The sequence below is a fragment of the Urocampus carinirostris genome, chromosome 11 (assembly GCF_059441175.1).
Source record: "Urocampus carinirostris isolate Australia breed hairy pipefish chromosome 11, RoL_Ucar_1.0, whole genome shotgun sequence".
In the NCBI taxonomy this organism is placed as follows: Eukaryota; Metazoa; Chordata; class Actinopteri; order Syngnathiformes; family Syngnathidae; genus Urocampus; species Urocampus carinirostris.
Genome location: NC_142359.1, coordinates 4,180,026 through 4,206,824, shown reverse-complemented (window position 1 = coordinate 4,206,824; position 26,799 = coordinate 4,180,026). Strand labels below are relative to the sequence as shown.

Genomic DNA, 26,799 nt, shown 5'->3' with positions numbered 1-26,799 from the left:
AGATGCTGTATGGGAGAGTAATGAGGCAGAAGCCTTTTCTGCGCACATGCCACAAACAGAGTCGCTTGAGGTATGCTAACGCACATTTGGACAAGCCAGCTTCGTTTTGGAATAAGCTGCTGTGGACTGATGAAACTAAAATTGAGTTATTTGGACATAACAAAGGGCAAGGTGGAAGGAGAACACAGCATTCCAAGACAAACACTTGCTACACCCACAGTAAAATTTGGTGTGGTTTAAAGCGGGCTGTCCATGCTTGGAAACCATCAAACTGAACTGAGGTGGAGATGTTTTCTACAGAAGAATGGTCAAAAATGCCTTCATCCATAATCCAGACTCTCCTTGGAAGCTATAGGAAGCGTTTGGAGTCTGTTATTTCTGCAAAATTAGGATCTACTAAATATTTATGTTTCTGTTGGAAGCCCAAATTGACATAATTTTTCTTCATGATTTCATTTTTTTCCCCTTCAGATGTTTGCAGGCACAATAGCAAGCAGCGGGTCAGCACGACTCAATAAGATCGTGGATGCCATCGACAACATGGCGGTAAGCACCATCGTCAACCTCATTTTTCACAAAACGAACCACGTCTGGCATCATCGCGTTGGGTTTTATTTCCGAAGGCGTTCGGATGCTTCGCGCTGACCGAGGTGAGTCACGGCAGCAACACAAGAGCCATGAGGACCACCGCAACCTACGACCCATCCACACAGGTAGGCAGGGCCTTACTTTTGCCCAGTTTTAAAAAATTTCCTGTCATGCCTCCCTAGGAAGAAGAAATCCTCTCCCTCCTCACCCCCGCAATTTCAATAGTCTCAATGTTTTAAGTGCTCAGTTCTCATAAAACAGTATCCTTATGAAAACCTTATAATCGTATGAGATATTTTAAAACAATGTCAGGACCAGAACGGAAACAGGACCCACTTGCGTGACGTTTACCACAAGTTTTATTGAAAGAGAGAAGAAGGGCTACGCCCACAATCCGGAGTTCGCTGTGCGCGGGAAGCAAATTGCTCTGGTACTCTGATTGTGATCCGAACACGGAAGGGGATCTTCCGTAGCGGTTGATAGCGGTGTCAGGGGTGGAAAACTGGTCGGTAGCCGGGACTGGGAGAGTAAGACTGGGTCAGTAACGAGTCGTAAGCCAGGACGGGAGAGCAGGCGAAGTCCGGATAAAAAATGGGTCGCAAGCCGGGACGGGAGAGCGGGCGAAGTCGGGATCAAAACAGGTCGTAGCCGGAGACAAACAGGAGCAAAAAAACAGGACAGATAGGAGTCAGGGTCACAAAGGGCTTGCCTCGTATACACAGAGATTCGCAGACGGGCTGACAACAGAGGATTGACAGGACTGAGTTCAAACGGTGACATGGAGCCAATCAGAGCCAGCGGCGGGTGGCGCCAAATGAGTGGGCACAGCTGAGTCACATCAGTAATCATGACAGAAGATGGACCTAGTTACAGCAAAGATTAGCTTGATTACTGTAACAGAAAAGATTAAAGTGCATCTAAAATCCAATATTAAAATACATCACCAAACTATAAGATTTTTGACTGACCATGTCATAACATACAGTGGAGAAAAAAGTATTTGAACACCATGCTATTTAGATGGACAGATGATCATGACGTCTTAGTGTATTACCTACAGTAACCTTGGAAACGGTGGTCCGAGCATTCACCATTCCTGTTGTGTAGTTCTGGGCTGATTCCTCCCCTTTCTTAGAATCTTTAAGACCCCTTGATGTGATATCTTGCATGGGGCTTCACTCCGATTGAGATTGACCGTCATGTTTAGCTTCTTCCATTTTCTAATGGTTGCTCCAACAGTGCACCTTTTTTCACCAAGCTGCTTGGCAATTGCTCAGTAGCCCTCTCCAGCCTTGTGGAGGTGTACAATTTTTTCTCTGGTGTCTTTGGACCGCTTGTTGGTCTTCGCCATGTTACAAGCTCAAGTCTTACTGATTGGATGGGGTGGACAGGTGTCTTCATGCAGCTAACCACCTCAAACAGATGTATATGATTCAGGATGATACATGGAGTGCTGGAGGACTTCTAATAGGCAGACTAACAGGTCTTTCTGGGTCAGAAATCTAGATGAGACACAGGTGTTTAAATACTTATTTGCAGCTGTATCACACAAATAAATTGTTAGAAAAATCATGCATTGTGATTTCTGGATTTTTCTTTTTAGTTTATCCCTCTCACAATAATAATAATAATAATAATAATGCACCTATGATTTTTAAGTGGGAGAAATGGCCAAATAGCAGGGGGTTCAAATTCTTATTTTCTTCACTGTATACTGAGAAATTAAATTTAATAAATTCGAAAAATGATAATCACCAACATTACATAACTCCAAAATATGTACTTGCCGACGCCATCTTCTGGTTGAAATCATCTTTGCAGCCTATGTCATGCTGCTTCGTTTGCGTCTTCAAGTACTTTCTTAGATGCGCTCGAATAAATCTTTTTACATTTTTTTCTGAGGTTTGGGTTAGCATTCGGACTATATTTAAAACAGTCCTTTTCTTACTTTCACCATTTTCATCCTGGTATAAAAGAAAACCGCAAGCACGTGCGTGAAAGCACCCCCCTGAGAGCATGCATTTTTAACCCAAGAAGTGTGTTTAAAAATATGATCTATTTTTAACTCTGAATTTTTAAAAAAAAATGTACAATTAGCCTGTTGATTATGTAATCACTTTTTGGCTGACTGAACTTATTTTAAGTATTGTCCTGTTTATTTGTGACGCCCTTAATCACAAAGAGTCTCAAAGGGCTGCACAGGCAACAGATTTTTGCAAACTATTATTACAGACTATTATGACACCATCCCCTGATCTAAAACCTACATGGGGGCAAGGGAAAACTCAAAAACTTCAACATGAGGAAAATCAAAAAACCTTGAGAAGGGACCGCACATGAGGTGATCCCCTTTCAGTATGACCAGGCTGCAATAACAAATAATACATGGCATGAAAGGACAGATCGGGTTCAAATATGACATCTAAATTTTTGATTGAGTCATTCTGGGTGATATTACATTTGTCATTGTTCAGAGCAGATTTTGAGAACAAGTCACGGCATTTAGATGGACCAAAAACTAGCATTTCGGTCTTTTCAGAGTTAAGGCGCAAGAAGTTGAGTGACATCCATTATTTTATCCCAGTGAGGCAGGCCTCCAAATTTAGTGTGTTTAGTGTGAGTTTAGTGTGGCAGATACCTCTATCGGAAGATATAGTTGAGTGTCATCTGCGTAGCAATGAAAACGGATATTATACTTGCGAATGATATCAAGCATGTAAATGCTAAAAAGAAGGGGGCCAAGTACTGAACCCTGAGGAACACCACAGGTAACACTAAAGGGCTCAGATGTCATTTCACCATATTTAACACGGTGCGTCCTATCTGAGAGGTAGGATCTGAACCATAAGAGAACGGTTCCTGAGAGACCAATCCATTTGAAGCCCATGACCATGTAGTAACAGAATTCAAGTTACTATTTCAAAAATGCAAATGAAACTGTTGGCCTTTCGCATCTCTGAGGTTGAAAAAGAATCTTGCTCAATGGGATTCAGAAGCTAACGTTGTAAACGTGGGGTGTTTTTCAGGAGTTTGTGATCAACTCTCCGGATTTCGAGGCAGCCAAGTTTTGGGTGGGCAACCTAGGGAAGACGGCCACCCATGCCCTAGTTTTGGCGCAGCTTTACATGGCAGACGGCGTTTGCCACGGCCTGCATTCCTTCGTTGTCCCGGTACGCCAGCCGGCTCTTCTTCCTTCGGTTTGAGCTCCGTTGTCAGTGTTGTTTTATTAAATCGATTTGAATTTGAATGCAGGTGAGAGATCCTAAGACGTTGCTGGCGCTGCCTGGCGTGATAGTCGGTGATATAGGCAAGAAGCTGGGCCAGAACGGAATTGATAATGGGTAGGCTTGCCTGATCCAGGTTACGGAAACATGCTAAACAGTGAATTTTCCTATGGGAATGAATAAAGTATCTATCTATCTATCTAGATATCTATCTATCTAGACATCTATCTATCTATCTATCTAGACATCTATCCATCTATCTAGACATCTATCTAGACATCTATCTATCTATCTAGACATCTATCTAGACACCTATCCATCTATCTAGACATCTATGTAGACATCTATCTATCTATCTATCTATCTAGACATCTATCTATCTATCTATCTAGACATCTATCTAGACATCTATCTAGACATCTATCTATCTAGGCATCTATCTATCTATCTAGACACCTATCTATCTAGACATATATCTATCTATCTAGACATCTCTCTATCTATCTAAACATCTATCTAGACATCTATCTATCTATCTAGACATCTATCTAGACATCTATCTAGGCAACTATCTATCTAGACATCTATTTATCTATCCATCTATCTAGACATCTATCTATCTATCTAGACATCTATCTAGACATCTATCTAGACATCTATCTAGACATCTATCTATCTAGACATCTATCTATCTATCAACTATCTATCTAGACATCTATCTGGACATCTATCTATCTATCTATCTAGACATCTATCTATCTAGACACCTATCTATCTAGACATCTATCTATCTATCTAGACACCTATCTATCTAGACATCTATCTATCTATCTAGACATCTATCTAGACATCTATCCATCTATCTAGACAACTATCTAGACATCTGTCTAGACATCTATCTATCTAAAAATCTATCTATCTAGACATCTATCTATCTAGACATCTATCTATCTATCTATCTATCTATCTATCTATCTATCTATCTATCTATCTATCTATCTATCTATCTATCTATCTATCTATCTATCTATCTATCTATCTATCTATCTATCTATCTATCTATCTATCTATCTATCTAGACATCTAGACATCTATCTAGACATCTAGACATCTATCTATCTATCTAGACACCTATCTATCTAGACATATATCTATCTATCTAGACATCTCTCTATCTATCTAAACATCTATCTAGACATCTATCTATCTATCTAGACATCTATCTAGACATCTATCTAGGCAACTATCTATCTAGACATCTATTTATCTATCCATCTATCTAGACATCTATCTATCTATCTAGACATCTATCTAGACATCTATCTAGACATCTATCTAGACATCTATCCATCTATCTAGACAACTATCTATCTAGACGTCTATCTATCTAGACATCTATCTATCTAGACATCTATCTATCTATCAACTATCTATCTAGACATCTATCTGGACATCTATCTATCTATCTAGACATCTATCTATCTAGACACCTATCTATCTAGACATCTATCTATCTATCTAGACATCTATCTATCTATCTATCTATCTATCTATCTATCTATCTATCTATCTATCTATCTATCTATCTATCTATCTATCTATCTATCTATCTATCTATCTATCTATCTATCTATCTATCTATCTATCTATCTATCTATCTATCTATCTATCTATCTATCTATCTATCTATCTATCTATCTATCTATCCATCTAAACCGTTTTAACAAATATTTTAGATGGTATTTGAGCAAAATTACCCTAAAATGTTTACTAAGCGAATGCAATGCAAACATATTGGTACAGTGGAGGTAGATTGCCTAAGAGGGAAAAAAGCAAGTCAAGGTATAAACCAGGGAGGTCACTCTCATTTCCCTCGGGGGCCACATGGTAGAAAATAAATTATTATTCGGAGATGTAAGATTTGATTAAAAAGTTTTTTTTTCACGATATATTAAATAAGAAATTATTATAAAAAAGCGAGGGAACCATTGACTTAAATTTCCACTACAGTTTATTTAAACTCACTGGAAAGCTACAAAACTAGCATACAAACACTAATTAAAATGATAGATTCAATGATTTCTGCTTTTGATAACTATTTTCATGAAAATGTTTACCTGAATATGGAAACGTCACAGTTTGAATTCATACCTCAGCAAAGACACCCAGATTCTATTTTTCAAAATGGTCTACATTTGGTTTAAACAGGCCATCCGTGACATTTATTCCAAGTAAAATAACATCAGCAAGGTTTTCCCCAATGTTCTCTGGTTGATTGACGCTAGTCAGCATTTACCGCTACAATAGATGCTTTGTGAGCAACTTTGGCAACATCCAGTGAACATATTTAAAACTCGCGATCCAACTGTTTTTTTCTCTTGTGCTTCTCTCAGCACTGTCTTGCAGGCCACATAATATGAGTTATTAGAGTATGTCGAGAACCGGCTATGAGTTTGACACGTGTGGTATAAAAAATAACATTGACTCGTTGACCACCCTGTTAAAATCAGGGTTGGGTAGGGTTACTTTGACTGGATTACTTTCAATTACTTTTGGATTACTCCAACACCAAATATGACTCATTTTTGTGCGGGCTTGGGGAGTAACGGAATACATGGAACGGCAAAAATGATGTTGGCAAGCTGTTTGGATTTATTTTCATTTTGTTTCTGTCGCATTTTATGTTCGTTTTGCCGGAGATCAAAGAGATCAAAGCCAGGAGAGAAAGCTTACCACGTGTTGTGAGTCATCATTTTATTCATATTTAGTTTCTTTTGTCTTTTATTAGCATATTTGGTATTGGAGTAATCTAAAAGTCATTGAAAGTAATCAAGTTAAAGTAACCCTACCCAACCCTGGAAATAACGTCCTTTCCGACTGAGAGTAGACGACTGTAACAAAATAACAGCTATGGTTCTACAAATAAGAACACAGAACTGCAGTTGAATGAATGCCCTTTATTGTCATTATATAAATACAATGAAATTGGAGGGTTTCTCCTTTCAGTTTAGGTAAGTGATTTAGAGATCATTTGGCTAGCTGCAAGCTAGCATCGGGTAACCTCGGGTTGATCCAGGTTTCCGTGATGATGAAAATACAAACAAATGTAAGGATTTTCCACGAGTTGTAGCTCCAGGTCATCCGTCGCATGGGTAATGGATCTGGCATTGTTGAGACACAGGCTCGGCAGGAGTGGCCTGTCACGTAGCCGTGGCAGTAGGCCAAACCTGCAGCTCCGCAATTGCTTTCTCTCCCGATGGCACGTCAGTCCCTCCTGGACCCCTTAACAATCCACGGAGCACCCGATGGTGATCAACATTTTCATGTTCTCTTCTGACTTCCCACATAATGCGATTTCATTCGATTCGATTTTTTTTTTTCAATGTAATGAGACGCTAAAAGCTAGCTGTTTCCGTGCTTGTCTTTTGGTGGAGACACTAACTGGTGCACCTGCTCGGCTGTTTGACTGGCAGCATACAGCAGCCTATCACAAACAGTCACACCCACCCTAAACACACACACACACACGACCTGCCCTCGTGATAGCATTTGCTGTGTTTTGTCTTGTGCAGAACACAATGCACAATACGTCGATATCAAGGACAATAAAGACAATCCAATTCCAAATCAGCAAAGTATCAAAACTGGGAAAAGTAAACTCAATACAGAGAGGGATTACCAAATGCTTCAAGCATTTAAATTCTGCAACAATCAAAGTCATTCGTGGTTATCTGAGCATGTCAATATGCAGGTTCGTTCAGTTCCACAACGTGAGAATCCCTCGGGAGAATCTCCTGAACAAGACGGGCGACGTCACCCCCGATGGCGTTTATGTGACCCCTTACAAGGTAAACCCCGTCCTCCACCCAATCTGCTTTGTGGATACCAAAGTCAACGTCTTTTGCGTTTGTCAAGGACCCCAACAAGCGCTTCGGGGAGTCGCTGGGTGCCCTTTCCGGAGGCAGGGTGTCCATTACCAGGATAGCCCTTATGAACCTCAATCTGGCCCTGGTCGTGGCAATTCGCTTCTCTGCCACCAGGAGGCAGTTCGGGCCTAAGGACGACATAGAGCTTCCTGTGCTGGAGTACCAATTGCAGGTTAGGCACCAACCAAGGCTATGTTGCCAGTCTTTTTTTAACAGTGCGTATTTTGGGTAAAATCAAACAGTTTTAAGTTTTCTCACAAATGACGCTATTATCATGTAATTTACATTTTTATCTATCCATTTATCTCATCTCATTAGCTGCACCGCTTATCCTCAGTTGGGTCGCGGGGGTGCTGGAGCCCATCCCAGCAATCATCAGGCAGTGGGCAGGGGACCACCTGAGCTGGTTGCCAGCCAATCGCAGGGCACACGGGGATAGACAACTCACTCGCTCATTCACACCTAGGGACAATTTGGACCGGCCAATTCACCTGAAAGGCATGTTTTTGGAATGTGGGAGGAAACTGGAGTGCCCGGAGGAAACCCACGCAAGCACGGGGAGAACATACAAACTCCGCACAAGAAGTCTGGAGCTGGATTTGAACCCACGTTGGAGGTTCCCATGACATGAGCTGTGGCTCGTTGACTGATTGGCTTCCCTCTTATTTAAGCTCAGTGCTCTCACTCGCCCTTTGTCAGTCCGTCAACGAACCTCTGCACCCGCGAGACGTGGGTTTAGACTCTGTCCAGTATCGCTCCCTTCTATTTTGTCCTGTTTAATATCGATCTCCAGTTTCGTTCCTAGGATATTTTGTTCCGTTTGATATCGATCTCCAGTGTCTGGTAGCGTTCCCGTCTAGTTCATCCTGTTTAATTCCGATCTCCAGTGTCTGGTATCGTTTCCGCCTATTTCGTCCTGCTTGTTATCGGACTCCAGTCTCCAGTGCCTGATATCGTCCTGTCTGTCCCGTTCTGTTTGGTATCGACCCCATCTGTTCGATATCTGCTCGTGCAATTGGTATCGATCTCGTCGGCCTCTGGCTTCCTGTCGTTCCACGCCAGACTGCTGCCTTACGTCTTCCGCCCAACGATCGCCGGATCACTGGCGTTTGGGTTAACGTGCATGACACCCTTATTTCCCGTATAATAAAGCTTGTGTGAGAAACGTCACGCATCTGGGTCCTTCTCCTGTTCCGGCTTTTGACAGATCAGGCCTAACAAGTCCTGCCTGAACCCAGCCGAGCCTGGCCAATTAACTTGATCTGCAAGACCGAGCCGGAAGAAAACCCAAAATTTTAGATTTTCTCTGTGAGGACTCGGGAGGAGGTGAGACGTTTTATGATAACTAATTAAAGCTTTTTATATATAACTGTGTCTGCACGTGTTACATTGACAGAGTTGATGGGAAGGTTTTTAGGTCTTCTGTCATTTTGACGGGTTGAAAATTGGACCATAAAGCACAGCAGTCGTATGTACGGAATCTAGCGTGGCACTTTAAGAGAGAGAGAGACAAAAGGCAGAGAGACAATGGAGAACAATGTATGGTTGGCAAAGGGCTAAAGAATGGAGAAGTTTTTTTTTCTTTTTTCAATAAATAAGTTTCTGTTCTTATTTTGAGTCAAGCGAGGGCTTAATATCTTACCTCTGATTAGCACTACGATTGTTGCATTTTTTTGCAATATATTTAGATAATATGACAGCACTTACAGGTTTATAGTTTTTCCTTTATACAAGAAATTACTGGCGGCATGGCGGCTGGGTGGTTAGTGCACAACCCCATTGTGCAGAGGTCCAGGCCTCCCTGTGAGGAGTTTGCATGTTCTCCCTGTGCTTGCGTGGGTGTCTTCCAGGCACTCCAGTTTCCTCCCACATTCCAAAAACATGCATGTCAGGTTAATTGGCCGGTCCAAATTGTCCCTAGTGAGTTGTCTGTCTCTGTGTGCCCTGCGACTGGCTGGCAACCAGTTCAGGGTGTCCCTTGCCCAATGCCCGAAAACAGCTGGGATGGGCTCTAGCACCCCCGCGACCCTACTGTGGATAAGCAATGCAGATAATGGATGGATTCACATTGCATTATTTTACTGTGTCACTAAATGGTAAATGGTCTGCATTTATATAGCGCTTTACAAGTCAATGAAGACCTCCCGACGCGCTTTACAATGTGCTTCACACTTACGCATTCACACACACACTCACACACCAATCGGGAGTCAGCCATGCAAGGCAACTACCATCTTATTGGGGGCATTAGGGATTCAGTGTCTTGCCCAAGGACACTTCGACATACAACACGGAGGAGCCGGGAATCGAACCTGGGACCTCTTGATCCCAAGACCCCATAGAGCAGGGGTGTCAAACTCATTTTAACTCGGGGGCCACATGATAGAACAAACATTCTGTCAGGGGCCGGACTAGCAGATTAAAGAGAAAGAAAAGGAGAAATAAGAGATAGAGCGAGGGAAAATGAGAGAGGGTGGGACAAAGAAAGAAAAAGAGAGAGAGGGAGAGAGCGTGAGAAACAAAAGATAAAAAGTCGTGAGAGAGGGGGAAAAGAAAGAGAGAGGAAGAAAAAAAATCCAAAAAGAAATGGTAAGACAGAAGGAGAGAAAAGAGAAAAGAAAGCGCAAAGGGTAGGAAGAGAGATAGAGAAAAGAGAGAAAAGGAAAAAAGGAAGTTAGAGCAAAAGAGGTTAAAAGACACAGAGAGAGAAAGAGACAAAGAGCAACAAAGGAAGAGAAAAAGAGAGACACAGAGAGTGAAAGAGACAGAGTGGGAGAAAAGGGGTGAGAGAGAGAGAGAGAGAAAGAAAGAAATACAAGTACAGTGTCTTTGTGAGAGGCACCTGGCTTTGGCAACATCAAGTGGACATATTTCAACCTGCAGATTGTTTTTCTCCTGCGCTTCTCTGAGTGTTGTCTCGCGGGCCGGATTCAATCCCTTAGTGGGCCTGATCTGGCCCGCGGGCCGCTAGTTTGACACCTGTGCCATAGAGAAAGAAATGTGTTGCTTATAAATGCCTGCATAATGTTGTTTGTTTTAGTGCTGATAAACTGATGCATTCTAACTTCATTTTTACATTCTGATTAGTAAGGTCATCACTCTGTGTTTATCATATTTAAGTCATATTTTTCCTTTAAAATCGATGTATTGGTGCGTTCCTTTTACAGCAATGGCGTCTGATTCCATACCTGGCGGCATCTTATGCTCTGGAGCGTTTTTCCAAATCTTTATTCTACAACTTTGTCGAGTTCCGCATCGGGCAAATGATGAAGGAGTCCTCGGACAAACAGGTAGGTTTTATGATTTGTGTTGATCGCCCCCCCAAAATAAAATAAAAAAATCAAATTAAGGATTCCAATTAATCTCCTCTTTTGTCTTTTGAAATTAAGGATAAACTGTCATGTCCAGCATGGTCGCCGTGGCGACCGGCTGGCCCCGCCCCCTGGGCACCGGCTGGAGCAGATCGTCTAATTTGCGTGTGTGCTTCTTAAAGGCGGGTTTTGGGGATTGCCGGTGGCTGGTTCATTGCGTTTTCTGTTCTGCATTCATCTGTTCTGTTTGACTTAACCTGTGTTTGCCCTTTCAGAGTAAAAGCCTGTTTTGTGAGTATTCCTAGTCTGAGTTCCTGTTTGCCTGTAAGCCTGTTTTTGTTTTGTTTTGTCCCTGAGTGTTGGACGACTTTTATTTTCCTTCATAAAAGTATCTGATCGTTAACGCGAATGAGTTCTCCCTTCCTGCCTCCTGCCTCCATTCTGTTCGGGCCCCGTGACAGAATAAACCAGCCACCGGCACTCCCCAAAACCCGCTTTAAGAAGCACACACGCAAATTAGACGATCTGCTACAGCCGGTGCCCAGGGGGCGGGGCCAGCCGGTCGCCACGGCGACCATGCTGGACATGACATATCACTACTTTTACACAGCCACATCTTCACAATGTGTAGGGTTCTTAAAATCATTTAAAATGGTAGAATTTTAATGTTTTCTTCAAGGATTGAAAAGTGCTCGAATTTTGGGTGAAGTGCTTGTAAATGCTTGAAATTGTTGCTGTCTGCTTAAAAATGACACCAATACTGCCCCTGTTGGCTTTGCTTTTCCATTGAATTTCTTCCCTCACGATTAACGGCAGCTGGCATGAGTTTGTATGGCATCGTCCTATAAAGCGTTCTCCACCCCCTACAGATCGCGCCCAAGAGAACTGGGGGATGTTACACCTAAACAGGGCCAGGGTTGGGTAGGGTTACTTTAACTTGATTACTTTCAATTACTTTTGGATTACTCCAATACCAAATATGCTAAAAAAGACAAAAGAAACTAAATATGAATAAAATGACTACATTTTGTGCAGGCTTGGGGAGTAACGGAATACATGGAACGGCAAAAATGATGTTGGCAAGCTGTTTGGATTTATTTTCATTTTGTTTCTGTCGCATTTTATGTTAGTTTTGCCGGAGATCAAAGAGATCAAATCCGGGAGAGAAAGCTTACCACGTGTTGTGAGTCATTATTTTATTCATATTTACTTTCTTTTGTCTTTTATTAGCATATTTGTTATTGGAGTAATCCAAAAGTAATTGAAAGTAATCCAATCAAAGTTACCCTACCCAACCCTGGTCACATTTTATGTTAGTTTTATCCGGAGATCAAAGAGATCAAAACCAAGAGAGAAAGCTTACCACGTGTTGTGAGTCATCATTTTATTCATATTTAGTTTCTTTTGTCTTTTACTAGCATATTTGGTATTGAGTAATTAAAAGTAATCCAGTTAAAGTTACCCTACCCAACCCTGGTCACATTTGATGTTAGTTTTGCCGGAGGTCAAAGAGATCAAAGCCAGGAGAGAAAGCTTACCACGTGTTGTGAGTCATCATTTTATTCATATTTAGTTTCTTTTGTCTTTTATTAGCATATTTGGCATTGGAGTTATCCAAAAGTCATTGAAAGTAATCAAGTTAAAGTAACGTGATATACACGGAGTACTTTTCTTTTAATGGTTCTGGAGAATTTAGCAAATGGGCTTTGGAAGTCCTTAAAAAGTGCTTGAATTTGGCCATGGAAAATGTGTACAAACCCCGTACTATAACTCTCATTGATGACAATAGACTTCAGAGATCCTTTCAAAGCGGGCAGCCAATGATTGAGTTCATGACTTAAATTGTGTTTCTACGTGTTTGGTAGGCCGAGCTAGGCAGGGAGCTCCACGCGCTGGCCTGCTCAGGAAAGCCCTTGGCCACTTGGACGGCTCAGCAGGGGATCCAGGAGTGCCGTGAAGCCTGCGGAGGACACGGTTACCTGGCCAGTGAGTGTTTAGCTAATAATTACCGTATTTTCCGCACTATAAGGCGCACCGGGTTATAGGGCGCACCCCGAAAAAATAGTTTTTGGTCCTATATCTTCCATAGATAAGGCGCACCGGATTATAAGGCGCTACAATGGGAACGTTGACAATACAGTCAGATAGTTCAGTCCAACTTATTACCCCCTTAACATTCTGAAAGCTTGCAAAGAAGCAAATACGTGTCTCAGACACGTACGGACACAGTGTCACCAACAGGGTTCACTCAAATTCAACGTTCCAAATATAATAATAATAATAATAATAATTTCCTTGTATTGTCATTCTGTGTAACAATGTACACAGAACGAAATGTCGATTATTCGGAAGGTTAAAGTCTTGGGATTCAAGAAATGCCAACCTTTCCTTAGTTTCTATTTTCTTTTTCGCTCGCAACTTTACTGTGCATATGACAATAAACACTTGGAATTGAGTTTAATTTAAAAAAAGACCCATCACAGAGACATCGATATCACTCTGAAACAAGATACTGGGAAAATATATAGCCGGAGTAGCTCACCGAAGTCGTTGCGTTCAATAATAATGTGCAACCATGGTCCTCTTATATTTGGAGTGTAGTAAATCCAGGAGAGTGAAAAAGAAAATAGATACTAAGGAATGGTTGGCATTTCTTGAATCCCAAGACTTTAACCTTCCGAATGATATTTGGAACGAGTGACATCGTACGGACACCGCGTCCGCACGTGTCTACGACACGTATTTGCTTCTTTGCCAGCTTTCGGATTGTTAAGGGGGTAATCAGTTGGACTGAACCATCTGACTGTTTTGTCGACGTTCCCATTGTAGCGCCTTATAATCCGGTGCGCCTTATCTATGAAAGATATAGGACCAAAAACTATTTTTGGGGGGTACGCCCTATAACCCCGTGCGCCCTATAGTGCGGAAAATACGGCAATATAAATCTATATATTCATTCAGTTTTAATCATCAGGTTTTTTTTTTTTTTTTTTTTTTGCATTGCCGGACACCCAGCAAAATGTAACTTGATGTCAAGTTTTGGACATGTTCGATAATGATTTAGTTGCCACACTGGGGATTGCCGTTGCTCACTGTTGTTTCAAGCGTTGCTCACCGACTGTGTGAACGCTCAGACCCGTAAGGAAAATTACAGGGAACATTGGTGAGGGGTCTCTCGAGTTACGTTTCAGGAACATGTTACTTTACTTTGTAACTCCTAGCTGGTGCGGTGTATAAATCTCCTCATGATCTGTTTTCCTTCGCAGTGAACCGCCTGGGCAGTCTACGTGACGACAATGACCCCAATTGCACTTACGAGGGAGACAACAACGTCTTACTGCAGCAAACCAGCAACTACCTGATGGCCTTGCTTGACTCCAAGCGACGAAGTCAGTCTTATTACTGAAGTCCAGTGTTCCCTCTAAGCTGCACGCGTGCGCAATTGCGCACTGCTCGCACATTCTCAGCGCACAAGAAAATCTAGCCGGCGCACAAAAATCAGGGCTCAAAATGACTAATTAAGAAGCGACTTAAGTCTAAGTTACAGTGCATGAAGGTAAAAATACACGGGTTCCCCTGACGTTGTGTCCTAAATGCGGTATTTTGAAGTCAAACGAAGTTGAGTAAAGTTAGTAGAGTTTGTCGAGAACCGGCTTCTTCTGCTCGGCTCACTAAAAGGAACCGACTCTTTCGGGTCCTAAACGGCTCTTCGGGTTGTTTTTGCTTCTTTAATCCCAACATGACCAAATATTATGTAAAATTATGCTCAACATGACTTAAAAGAAGGGGGGAATAGAACAAAAAAGAAAAAAAATACCAAAACGAAAAAGTAGTGAAAAGCTGAGAAAAAAAGAAACAAAAGGAAGAGAAAAAAGAAGGAAACGTGTAGAAAAAAGCTAGAAAAAAAGAAAAGAAAGAAATGTAGGAAAAAAGTAAATAGAGAACAAAAAGAAAAAAGTAACAGCTCGGAAAAAATAAACACAATGAGATTTTTTTTAAAGGAATTTTAAAAAAGTAGAAAAAAAACACGGAAAAAAGAAGAAAAAGTTTGTGTTGCATTCTAATAATTTCCAATGATATCGAGTGAATCTTGTTGCCAACATTGTACTTCCACTAAAAATGTGATTAAGTACAGTTCTGTATCTTACAACCGACTCAATAAGCCCCCAAAAATGTTAATATTATGCGACAAAATATATCAGGAAATAAAAAGAAATGGATATCTCGTGAAAGAATTGTAAGAACAAACGACGTTTGTAGGCCGTCCATCCTTTGCAATCGAACACGAGTCAATTCATTCAAAAGAGAAAAATAATTTTGCATTGCCGGAAACTCAGCAAAATGTAACTTGATGTCAAGTTTTGGACATGTTTGATAATGGATTAGTTGCCACACTTGGGATTGTCGTTGCTCACTGTTGTTTCAAGCGTTGCTCACCGACTTTGTGTGAACGCTCAGACCCGTAAGGAAAATTAGAGGGAACGTTGCTAAAGTCTGACACAAAATATTAGGGATGAGTGCACCCTGGTAGAGACCTCACAGTTTTGAGGTCCAAGGTTCAAATCCAGTTTACCTGTCTCCCTATGTGGAGTTTGCATGTTCTCACTGTGTCTATGTGGGTTTCTTCATGGCATTTCGGTTTCCTCCCACGTTCCAAAAACGTGCATGACAAGTTAAATGGTGACTCAAAATTGTCCCTAGGTATAAGTGAGTGTGTGAATGGTCGTATGTCTCTGTGTGTCCTGCAATATATATCGATAACATGACAGTATTTACAGGTTTATAATTTTTCCTTTATACAAGAAATTACTGGCGGCATGGCGGCTGTGTGGTTAGCGCACAACCCCACAGTTTTAAGGTCATGGGATCATATCCAGCTACCAGCCTTCCCGTGCGGAGTTTGCATGTTCTCCCCGTGCTTGCGTGGAGTTCCTCCAAGCACTCTGGTTTCCTCCAACATTCCAAAGCCAAGGTTTCATCCATCCATCAATCCATCTATCCTCAGTAGGGTCGTGGAAGTGCTGGAGCCCATTCCAGTTATCTTCGGGCAGTGGGCTGGGGACACCCTGAACTGGTTGCCAGCCAGTCCCAGGGACACACACAGGGACAGACTCACTTGCGCATTCACACTTAGGGACGATTTGGACAGGCCGATTAATCTGACATGCATGCTTTTGGGATATAGGAGGAAAGCGGAGTGCCCGGAGGAAACCTGCACAGGCACAGAGAGAACATGCAAACTCCACACAGTAAATTAACGTTTACACTCGTGTAGGTGCATCCCCAAGGACCATTGCCATACACACTGATAGACAGTATATAGTCCCATACCTCCTTCCCCATCTGCCCTTCCTCCCCCAAAAAGTGTTTTTTGATTATTTTTTTTTTTGTAGTTTAACTACATGTTGTACAAAGTAGCAAACACAATAGACTCTAGGTACATGCGGACCAGATCTGAACTGTTGAGTACGTTTTAAAACTCGATTTTTAATAATGATTTATCTTTGAAGGTCACTTCATTAAATTTTTCCAAAGGTTACCCACTTTCTTTGTAAATAGTTTGGACTAAATTAATAGGTGCTTATTTTTTATTATCTAACTTATTAATTGCGTTTTTTTTTACATATCTATAAAGTTCCCCATCTTCGCAAAAGTGCTTGTTTTTCTTGATCTCCTTACCCCCAATGTCAAGACCAGAACGGAAACAGGACCCACTTGCGTAACGTTTCTCACAAGTTTTATTAGAAGAAAGGGAAAGAGTTGCGCCCACGATCCGGGGATTGCTGGCCGCGGGAAGCAGGTCGCTCTGAACGCGGATGTGGGACTTCTGTGGCGAGCAATGGCGGTGTCGGGAATGGAGAAAACGGGTCAGTAGCTGGGATAGTAGAGCAAAAACGTGGTAGGAATCGGAAACGATTCGAAAGCCAGGAGAGGAGAGTAGATGTAGTTGAGATCAAAAACAGATCGACATTCGGGAGGGGAGAACAGACGTGGTCGAGTTTAAAACAGATCGTAGCGGGAGTCAAACAGGAGCAAAAAACGGGACAGGCATAAAAGAGGCTTGCCGTGTAAAAACAGAGATTCGTAGACGGACCGACAAAAGGGGACTGACAGGACAGAGTTTAAATACTGACTGTCAACAAGCTGCAGCTGGCGCCACACAGGCAGGCGCAATTGGGCGCCATGGCAACCGTGACATCCTAATTGTCAACATTTATTTTACATTCAGGGTACGTTCGTTCTGTTTTTACTATTGGACAAGTGCAAAGGCGATTTCATGGAATGTCAGTTCTTTACCGTCGCTATCGACCAACCATTTTGCAACCAAGGTTCATTTTTTTTAATCAGAGCGTCTCTCCTGGTCCTCTTTGCAAGTTTGAAATCCATTGATGTCTTTTCTCCTTTTGAGTGCATGCTAAAGTTTAAACTCCACAGCATGATGCTGCCACCCCCAGGTTCAACATTCTATAAAATAGCCTTTTAGGGCTGTCATGGCGTGATATTTTCATCCACGGTTATCATACGATCTGTTCTGTTTTCAGAGGGCAAACGGATCCAGTCTCCCCTTCACTCCGTGGATTTCCTGGACGATTTCCAGACCATTCGAGAGAGCCGCTTCACGGCACGCACAATCGAAGACTGCATGGACTCCGCAGGTACTTTTTCTCCTGAAATTGAGCAACTTGTGCAGGATCTTATGTTGGACCTGTCCACGACTTGTCCGTCAGTACCGTTGGCGGCCTACAGGTGGTTGGTGTGTTTCTTCCTGGAGGAAAGTCAAAAGAGGCTGCAGCAGCATCGGTCTCAGGGCCAAGATGACTTTGAGGCTCGTAACAATAGCCAGGTAGGTTTCTTGAATCTTCAACGATCCTTCCTTAACTGTTTTATTTATAATCTCACCGGGTTAACCTGGATTTTTTTGTCAATATGTGACCGAGTGTTGCTTTGGTCCAGGTGTACTATTGCCGTGACCTGGCCTTGGTCTACATCCAACACTGCTGCCTTCAAAGATTCCACGAATGGACACGAGAAGACGAGACGCCTAGTCAGCTGAGAGCGGTCCTCGGGAAGCTTTGTGCACTTTATGGATTGTGGAGCCTCAGTGGACACATGGCAACACTTTACCAAGGTGCACTCACACAAAAACAGTGATCATAAGTAGTAGTGTCCCAAACCGATAGTGGTACAGTCATTTCTCGATTATCTCGGTTAATGGATACCAGAACCTGTAATGGTTGTCATAGAGCCCAATTGGCCGCCCCAGTGTGTGTCACGGTTGCCATGGTGCCCAATTGGCCCCGCCCGTGTGGCGCCAGCTGCGGCTCGTTGACAGATTGGCTTTCCGTCTATTTAAGCTCAGTGCTCTCACTCTTCCTTTGTCAGCCCGTCAAACAAACTTCTGCCCCACAAGAAGTGGGTTCTGACTCGGTCCTGTTTTCCTGTTCGGGTTCCAGTTTTGTTTCTGTCTGTTTTTGCCCTGTTTAATTTCGGATTCCAGTTTTGTTTCCGTCTGTTTTTGTCCTGTTGTTATTTTCTCCAGTTTTTGTTCCCGTCTAGTTTCTCCTGTTTATTTTCAATATCCTGATTCGTTATCTATCTTCTCCGTCCAGTCCGGTATCGACCCCATCCGTCCGGAATCAACTCGGGCAATTGGAATCGATCTCAGTGGTCTTTGGCTTCCTGTCTTTCCACGCCAGACCTGCTGCCTAACTCCCCATATCCCGTTAAATAAAGGCTTGTGTGAGAACGTCACGATTGGGTCCTGATCCTGTTCCAGTTCTTGACATTTGTTTCCGGACCAGAACAGAGACAGGACCCACTTGCGTTGCGTTTCTCACTCGTTTTATTAGAATTAAAGGTAAAGGGTTGCGCCCACGATCCGGGGATTGCTGGCTGCGGGAAGCAGGTAGTGGGACTTCCGTGGCGAGCGATGGCGGTGTCGGGAACAGAAAAAACAGGTCAGTAGCCGGGACAGGAGAGCAAAAACGTGGATGGGGTCGGAAGCGAGTTAGAAGCCAGGAAAGGAGAGAAGATGTTGTCAGGATCAAAAACGGGTCGAACCGGGGGAACAGACAGGAGCAAACAACAGGTGGGAGTCAAGGTCAAAAAAGGCTTGCCTAGAGTTAACTGAGGTTCGCAGACAGACTGACAACAGGGGACAGATAGGAGTGGGTTTAGATAAGGACAGGGAGCCAAACAGAGTCCAAGGCAGTTGGCGCCAAAGGAGCGGGCACAGGTGATTCACATCAGTACTCATCATGGGTAACTTGTCTGGCGTTGGTGAGGTACAGGCTCAGCAGGGGTAGCTTAAGAGAGTTGTTGGCCTAGCCATAGCAGTACCTGACGCCGCTTCAGTCGCTTCACAGACCCGATAACAATCCACGGAGAACACGCTGTTGATCGCCATTTCTTTGCGCTCCTTTGACTTTCCTCACAGTCGGATTTGATTGAAAAACTTTATTTTTACCATAATGAGCCGCTATGAATTAGCGGTTGCCATGCTTCCCATTTTGTTTTGGGCAGAGACCTTGACTTGTGTACCCACCCCGCTGTCGCCTATCAAATAACTGACAGTCGTACCCACCCAACTCACAAAGCCCTCCCTTACCTGCCCCTGTGGTAGCATTTGCTTTCTACTGTCTGCTCAGAACACAATGCACAATGCATTGATATCAATGACAATAAAAATCATTCAACTCAAAATCAGCCCTAAAACTAGCACAGTGTTACCGCTATATCAGATCACCTCTAAACACAATTTTGACGCATGAGTTTTCTTTAAACAAACATCTGTCAATGTTGATGTTGCCATAGTAACTGCAGTGCTGATGGAGCGCCACCATGTGTACTTTTGTGCAGGTGCTTTCATGAGCGGAAAGGAGCAGGCCCACTTGATCCAAGCGGCCATTCTTACTCTCTGCGGGCAGGTACAGTATATGAGGACGATAACGATGATAAGACGAAGCCTCGTCTCTGTCAAAACGGGAGCGACAGGCTGTTTTCAAAACGGAATTGTTTGCAGTTGAAAGACGACGCCGTGGCGCTGGTGGATGCCATAGCCCCCCCTGATTTCATCCTCAACTCCCCCATCGGAAACTCGGACGGACAGGCAAGTTCAAGTTCCTCTATCTATCTATCTATCTATGCTACTATATTTGTATAACATATCTATCTATCTATATCTTTATAATATATCTATCTATCTATGCTACTATATTTGTATAACATATCTATCTATCTATATCTTTATAATATATCTATCTATCTATGCTACTATATTTGTATAACATATCTATCTATCTATATCTTTATAATATATCTATCTATCTATGCTACTATATTTGTATAACATATCTATATATCTATCTAAATCTTTATTATCTATCTATCTATCTATCTATCTATATCTTTATAATCTGTCTATATATCTATCCATCTATTTAGACATCTACCTAGACATCTATCTATCTATCTATTTATCTATCTATCTATCTATCTATCTATATCTTTATAATATATCTATCTATCTATGCTACTATATTTGTATAATCTATCTATCTATCTATCTATCTATCTATCTATCTATCTATCTATCTATCTATCTATCTATCTATCTACCTTGGTCATATCCCTCGAGAGGGGTGACCGACAGCAGGACAAACACATACAATAACAAAAAAAAATAAAAAAGGGAAAAAAATAGCAAAAAACACATAAAACATTTTGGGGACCATGGCCAACCCAAATGCCCAAACACCCAAACAAGTTAGGGACCTCCAGTGTTCTCGTTTGCCGGGGACGCATCGTGTCAAATCAATGTGCGTCCCTGGGACGCAACTTTTTTGACACCAAATTGTCATTATCATTTTTTAACAAAGATTGACCGCACTCCAAACTTTTCGTCAGGCATATCCGCCATTGTTGTTTTGGTCTCGCTGTTCCAGTTTTCGTCTGCACGCTGATCTCGAGTTCGAGTTGTGTAGTCCGTCTCTTTTTAGAGGACCGGCTTTTTCGGCTCAACTCATTAAAGAGCCGGATCTCAAACGGCTCACTTGCTTTGATGCATTATATTACGAATGATTATGTTGTATAAAAAAGTTAAGAAAAAAAGGAAGTATAAAAGGAGAAAATGAAAAAAGATGGGTTTGTGGTTATCCCTTGAATCAGTATATTACTACCAACAATAATTGAATGCAGAAAATGAATTCATAATTTGAATAAGAAAATGTATTATTCTACTTAATTATATTTGCATGTATTTTTTACTTCCACAGTGAACATCTAAGCGACTTCATTTTTGAACTTTTTTTATAATAAACCTCATTCATGTCGAGCAACTCAGCATCTCACAACAAAATCTTCATTAACGATATATATGATATAAGGAAACACATGTACAATAAAACATGTTAAACTACATAAATAAACACCGTTTTGAAAAAAAAAAGGTGATTTTTTTGTATTTTGTAAGGGAAAAATAATCATTGACACACACTGCTCACTCGATATAGAGTTTCTAGCAGTATCGTGTAGAGTCTACACGATACTGCTAGAAACCATAGACCATAGGTGTCAAACAGGCGGCCCGCGGGCCAAATCAGGCCCGCTATGGGATGGGATCCGGCCCGCGAGACAACACTCAGAGAAGCGCAAGAGAAAAACAAGCTGCAGGTTGAAATATGTCTACTTAATGTTGCCAAAGCCAGGTGCCTCGAACAAAGACACTGTACTTCTCTCTCTCTCTCTCTCTCTCTCTCTCTCGCCCCTTTTCTCCCGCTCTCTGTCTCTGTCTCTTTCTCTCTCTCTGTGTTTTTTTAACTTATTTTGCTCTAACTTCCTTTTTTACTTTTCTCTCTTTTCTCTATTCATACCCTTCGTGCTTTCTTTTCTCTTTTCTCTCTGTCTTTCTATTTCTCTTTTGGATTTCTTTCTTCCTCTCCCTTTATTTTCCCCCTTTCATGACTTTTTATCTTTTGTTTCTCCCTCTGTCTCCCTCTCTCTCTTTCTTTGTCCCACCCTCTCACCTTTTCCCTCCCTCTTTCTCTTATTTCTTTATCTCTCTTTTTCTTTCTCTCTAATCTACCTGTCCGGCCCCCGACAGAATGTTGGTTCTATCGTGTTGCCCCCGAGTTAAAATAAGTTTGACACCCCTGGTGTAGACCCTTCTATCTACTGAGAGAGCTAACTGTGGTCATTGTGTTTGCTGTTTATGTTCCACCGGATGCTAACGTTCCACCGGATGCTAACGTTAGCATAGCGCTAAATCTCCTGCCCGCTGCTATCAATAAACAGCAGCTTGCACACCCCGACGGAGCTTTTATCGTCGCCGGCGACTTTAATCGGGCATGTTTAAGGACTGTACTTCCCAAATCCGTTCAACACGTGGACTGAGCAATTAGGGAAAAAAACACTGGACCGTGTGTACAGTAAGATCAAACATCTAGTTGGATCCGCCCATCTCTGTCTGTCCCTCACCCCCTCATAACCCCCCCCCCCCCCCTCCGGAGGAAAACAAAGTTAAAGTTAAAACATCTTCTTTGTTCCTTTATCTCTTTGTTTTCCTTATCCTCACTGTAAAATGTGGAACTGGAGTGCCACATCCAATTTCGTTGTCACAATACATCCCATGTTGTAACAGTGACAATAAAGGTATATTCTATTCTAACTATAAGTGAGTAGCCTAAAATGAGGCAATATTGATAAAAGTTCTTAAAGGGGAAGATACTTTCGCAAGGCACTGCCTCTTTCTTCAGGACACAGCAAGTGGAAAGGATGAAACCATGTGGATTTTGCCTCCTTGTTTTCAACCCGTTAAGAAATTAAATGAAAATCTTTTGTCCCCTGCAGCTGTACAAGAACCTCTGGTCCACCGTGATGCAGGGCCACCAAGCCCTGGAGAGGCCTTCTTGGTGGAAGGAGTTCTGCGCCAACAAGCCACTCGTGGGATCCCTTCGTCCCAAACTCTAGGCAAATCCTCCCAACACACTTGTGCCTTTTGACTAAAATTCTGAATTTTTCACGGTTCTGTAAATGGGGAAAGACGTGTCTCGAAAGTATTCACACCTGTATTCTTCAGATCCACAAATATACAGACGTTGCCCTTCTTATGAACAAGATCCCGGACAATTGTTTGTAAGTTGAATTTGTTTGTAAGTTGCTTCAGTGCTATATTTTGTATGTTTAAGGTTTATATGAGTACCTGGGGCAGCACGGCGGCGCAGTGGTTAGCGCATGTGCGGCACAGTTTATGACCTCCTGCGTGGGTTCAAATCCAGCCCCAGACTTCCTGTGCGGAGTTTGTATGTTCTCCCCGTGCTTGCGTGGGTTTCCTCCGGGCACTCCGGTTTCCTCCCACATACCAAAAAACATGCATTTCAGGTGAATTGGCCAGTCCAAATTGTCCCTAGGTGCGAATGAGCGAGTGAGTTGTCTGTCCCCGTGTGCCCTGCGATTGGCTGCCAACCAGTTCAGGGTGTCCCCTGCCCACTGCCCGATGATTGCTGGGATGGGCTCCAGCACCCCCGCGACCCTACTGAGGATAAGCGGTGCAGCTAATGAGATGAGATGAGATACGTAACCTGTATTGTTTTGTACTAAAAAATAAACTAATATGCTCTATTAAGATAAAAAAGTTAATTTTAACTTGCTTTTGGAAGATGGGCTTCAAGTGTGGTAGAAAGGAGACGAAAAAAAGCAACCTAACCATTTTCTCAACCGCATCAAGCTTTCTTGTTCCACTTTCTGTCATGATTACTGATTTGACTCACCTGTGCTACAACTGCCGCAGACTCTGATTGGCTCCCTGTCCCTATTTATACCCTCTCCTATCTGTCCCCTTTTGTCCGTCCGCCTGCGAACCTCAGTTTACACCAGGGGTGTCAAACTCGTTTTAGCTGGGGGCCACAAATGCTATAAAAAATCTCACGGGGGCCGGACTCGTAAGTTTAAGAGAAAGAGAGAGGGAGAAAAAGAGAAAGAGAGGGAGGGAAAGAGAGCGATAAACAGATAGGGAGAACAAGGGAGACAGAGTAACAGTGAGAGAAAAAGAGAGAGCAGAATAGAGATATGAATGGAGAAAAAGGGGGAAATGAATATAGAGAGAAAAAGAAAGTGATAAAAGAGAAAGATAAAAAGAATAAGAGAAGTGAAACGACAGGAAGAAAAAGAGTCAGCAGGAGAAAAAGAGACAAAGTGAGGTGAGAGAGAGCGAGAGGGGTCAAAAAAGGGAAAGAAAGCGGGTGAGAAAGAAAGAAAAATAGAAGGAAAGAGAATTAAAGTGTAAATTAGAAAAAGAAAAAAGAACGAGAGCAAGACAGAGAAAAAGAAAGAGTTAGAGAGTGAGAGAGAAATAGAGGAAAGAGAAAAAAGAGAGAGTGAAAAGGAGAAAGAAAAAGAGGGAGAAATAAATAAAAAAAAGTGAGTCAGAGAGAAATGGAGAAATACTACCACAATTCTTTTGCAAGTGTTAACTGGCTTTGGTGACCTCTGGTAGAAATATTTAAAACTACAGCTCATCTTCCTCTTGCGCTTCTCTCACTGTTGTCTTGTGGGCCGGATTTAAACCATTGGTGGGCCTGATCCGGCCCGCGGTCCGCCTGTTTGACACATGTGGTTTCCACTATGCAAGCTGTTTTTTCGTCCCTGACTCCAAACTATTTTTTGCTCCTGTCTGTCGCCCGGCTTCGACCCGTTTTTGATCCTGATCACGTCTACTCTCCCGTCCCGGCTTTCGACCTTTTTTGTCCACGACCACCTCTACTCTCCTTTTCTGGCTTACGACTCGCTTACAATCCCGACCACGTTTTTGCTCTCCTGTCCCGGCTTCTGACCCGTTTTCCGTTCCCGACACCGCCATCACTCGCCAAGGAAGTCCTACTTCCGCGTTCAGAGCGACCTGCTTACCGCGCCCAGCGATCACCGGATCGTGGGGGAAACCCTTTCCTTTCTTCTGATAAAACTGAGAGAAACATAACGCAAGTGGGTCCTGTCTCCGTTCTGGTCTCTTCTTCACACTTTACACCAACCATATTGAATGTATGCACGAGATATTGAACAATAAAAATGTCAAAGTTCTTAACGCGCTGGAGATACAGTATATAATATTTACACACAAACTAGGAAGAGAAAGTAGATTTCTTCTTCGGGGTGGATGCTGGGTGACCCCTCACAGCGCCACACGCCGGTAGTGGCGGAAAGAAGAACTACACTACTGTCCTGTACTCGGAAAAAGGTGCACACGATACAAAATCGAACTTACAGCAATGTCCGGATATTTTTTATCTCAACATCTAAAAATCAAATGTCCTGATAAATTCACGAGGAAAATTAAAATCTCATAACATAAATCACAACTATATTTGGTGGATCTGAAAAATACATGATATACACGGAATACTTTTCTTTGGAGAAATTGAGAAATTGACTTTGAAAGTCCTGTAAAAAGTGCTTGAATTTAGCCATGAAAAAGATATATGAACCCTGTAATAAGCCTGGAATGAGAACTGGTTGCCTGTTGATGTATATATATCCTGTGTAATATAATTACCGTATTTTCTGTACTATAGGGCGCACTGGATTAAAAGGCGCACCCCCCAAAAATGCTCTTTTGTCATATAATTTCCATACATAAGGCGCACCAGACTATAGGGTGCGACAGATAGGTCAGTCAAACTTAATTAACCCCTTACTATCTGACTGTTTAAAGCCCAGGTGTCAAACAGGGGCCAGATTAGGCCCGCTAAGGGATTGAATCCGGCCTGCGAGACAACACTCAGAGAAGCGCAAGAGAAAAACAAGCTGCAGGTTGAAATATGTCCACTTGATGTTGCCAAAGCCAGGTGCCTCTCAAAAGGACACTGTACTTGTATTTATTTCTCTGTCTCCCACTCTGTCTCTGTCTCTTTCACTCTCAGTGTCTCTCTTTTTGCTTTTCTCTCTCTATCCCTCTCACTATTCGCTTTCTCTCTTGCTTGCTTCTTCTCTCTCTCATTCTCCCTTTCTCTCTCTCTGTCTCGCTTTTATTTCTCTCTCTCTCTTCTTTTTTGCATTCTCTCCCTCTTGCTTCCTTTTTGCTTTCTCTCGCTTTCACTTTCTCTCTCTTGCTCTCATTTTCTGTCTCTCGTTCTCTCTTCCCTTTCTCTCTCTCTCGCTCTTCCCTTTCTCTCGCTCTTGGGGTTACTTTTCGCTCACTCTCGCTCTCTGCTTTCTCTCGCTCTCGCGTTTCACTCTCTAGCTCTCGATTTTCTCTCTCTCTAATTCTTTTCGCTCTCTCTCTCTCTTCCTCTCACTTTCTTTCTCTAGCTCGCTCTCTCTCTTCCCTTTCTCTCTCGCTTTCCCTTTTCAAATTCTCTTGCTCTCTCCCTTGCTTTTAGCTCGCTTTTGCTCTCGCTCTTGCTTTTCATTCTCACTCTCGTTCTCACTTTTCACTCTCACTCTCGCTTTTCGCTTTCTTTCTCTTTCTCACTCTCGCGTTTCACTCTCTCTCTCACTTTCCCCTCTCTCTCTATCTCTTTCTCTCTCTCTCTCTTTCTTCCCTTTCTCTCTCGCTTTCCCTTTTCCCATTCTCTCGCTCTCGCCCTTGCTTTTAGCTCTCTTTCGCTCTCGCTCTCGCTTTTCACTCTCACTCTCGTTCTCACTTTTCACTCTCGCTCTCGCTTTTCGCTTTCTTTCTCTTTCTCACTCTCGCGTTTCACTCTCTCTCTCTCTATCTCTTTCTCTCTCTCTCTCTCTCTTCCCTTTCTCTCTCGCTTT

General features: G+C 42.5%; 1 protein-coding gene across 1 annotated transcript in view; it reads left to right on the top strand.

Annotated features, from left to right (window-relative positions):
• acox3 (acyl-CoA oxidase 3, pristanoyl) overlaps window positions 1-25,045 on the top strand; it is a 31,957-nt gene extending 6,912 nt beyond the window's left edge. Inside the window, exons 5-19 of the mRNA XM_088347927.1 lie at window positions 472-546; window positions 624-713; window positions 3,615-3,758; window positions 3,841-3,929; window positions 7,564-7,660; window positions 7,728-7,910; window positions 10,906-11,028; window positions 12,915-13,035; window positions 14,316-14,438; window positions 17,592-17,705; window positions 17,778-17,893; window positions 18,004-18,178; window positions 19,909-19,976; window positions 20,072-20,158; window positions 22,897-25,045. Coding sequence (XP_088204053.1) covers window positions 472-546; window positions 624-713; window positions 3,615-3,758; window positions 3,841-3,929; window positions 7,564-7,660; window positions 7,728-7,910; window positions 10,906-11,028; window positions 12,915-13,035; window positions 14,316-14,438; window positions 17,592-17,705; window positions 17,778-17,893; window positions 18,004-18,178; window positions 19,909-19,976; window positions 20,072-20,158; window positions 22,897-23,016 — 1,725 coding nt within the window. The 3' untranslated portion in view covers window positions 23,017-25,045. The remainder of the gene's footprint in view (window positions 1-471; window positions 547-623; window positions 714-3,614; window positions 3,759-3,840; window positions 3,930-7,563; window positions 7,661-7,727; window positions 7,911-10,905; window positions 11,029-12,914; window positions 13,036-14,315; window positions 14,439-17,591; window positions 17,706-17,777; window positions 17,894-18,003; window positions 18,179-19,908; window positions 19,977-20,071; window positions 20,159-22,896) is intronic.
• Window positions 25,046-26,799: the final 1,754 nt, after the last annotated feature.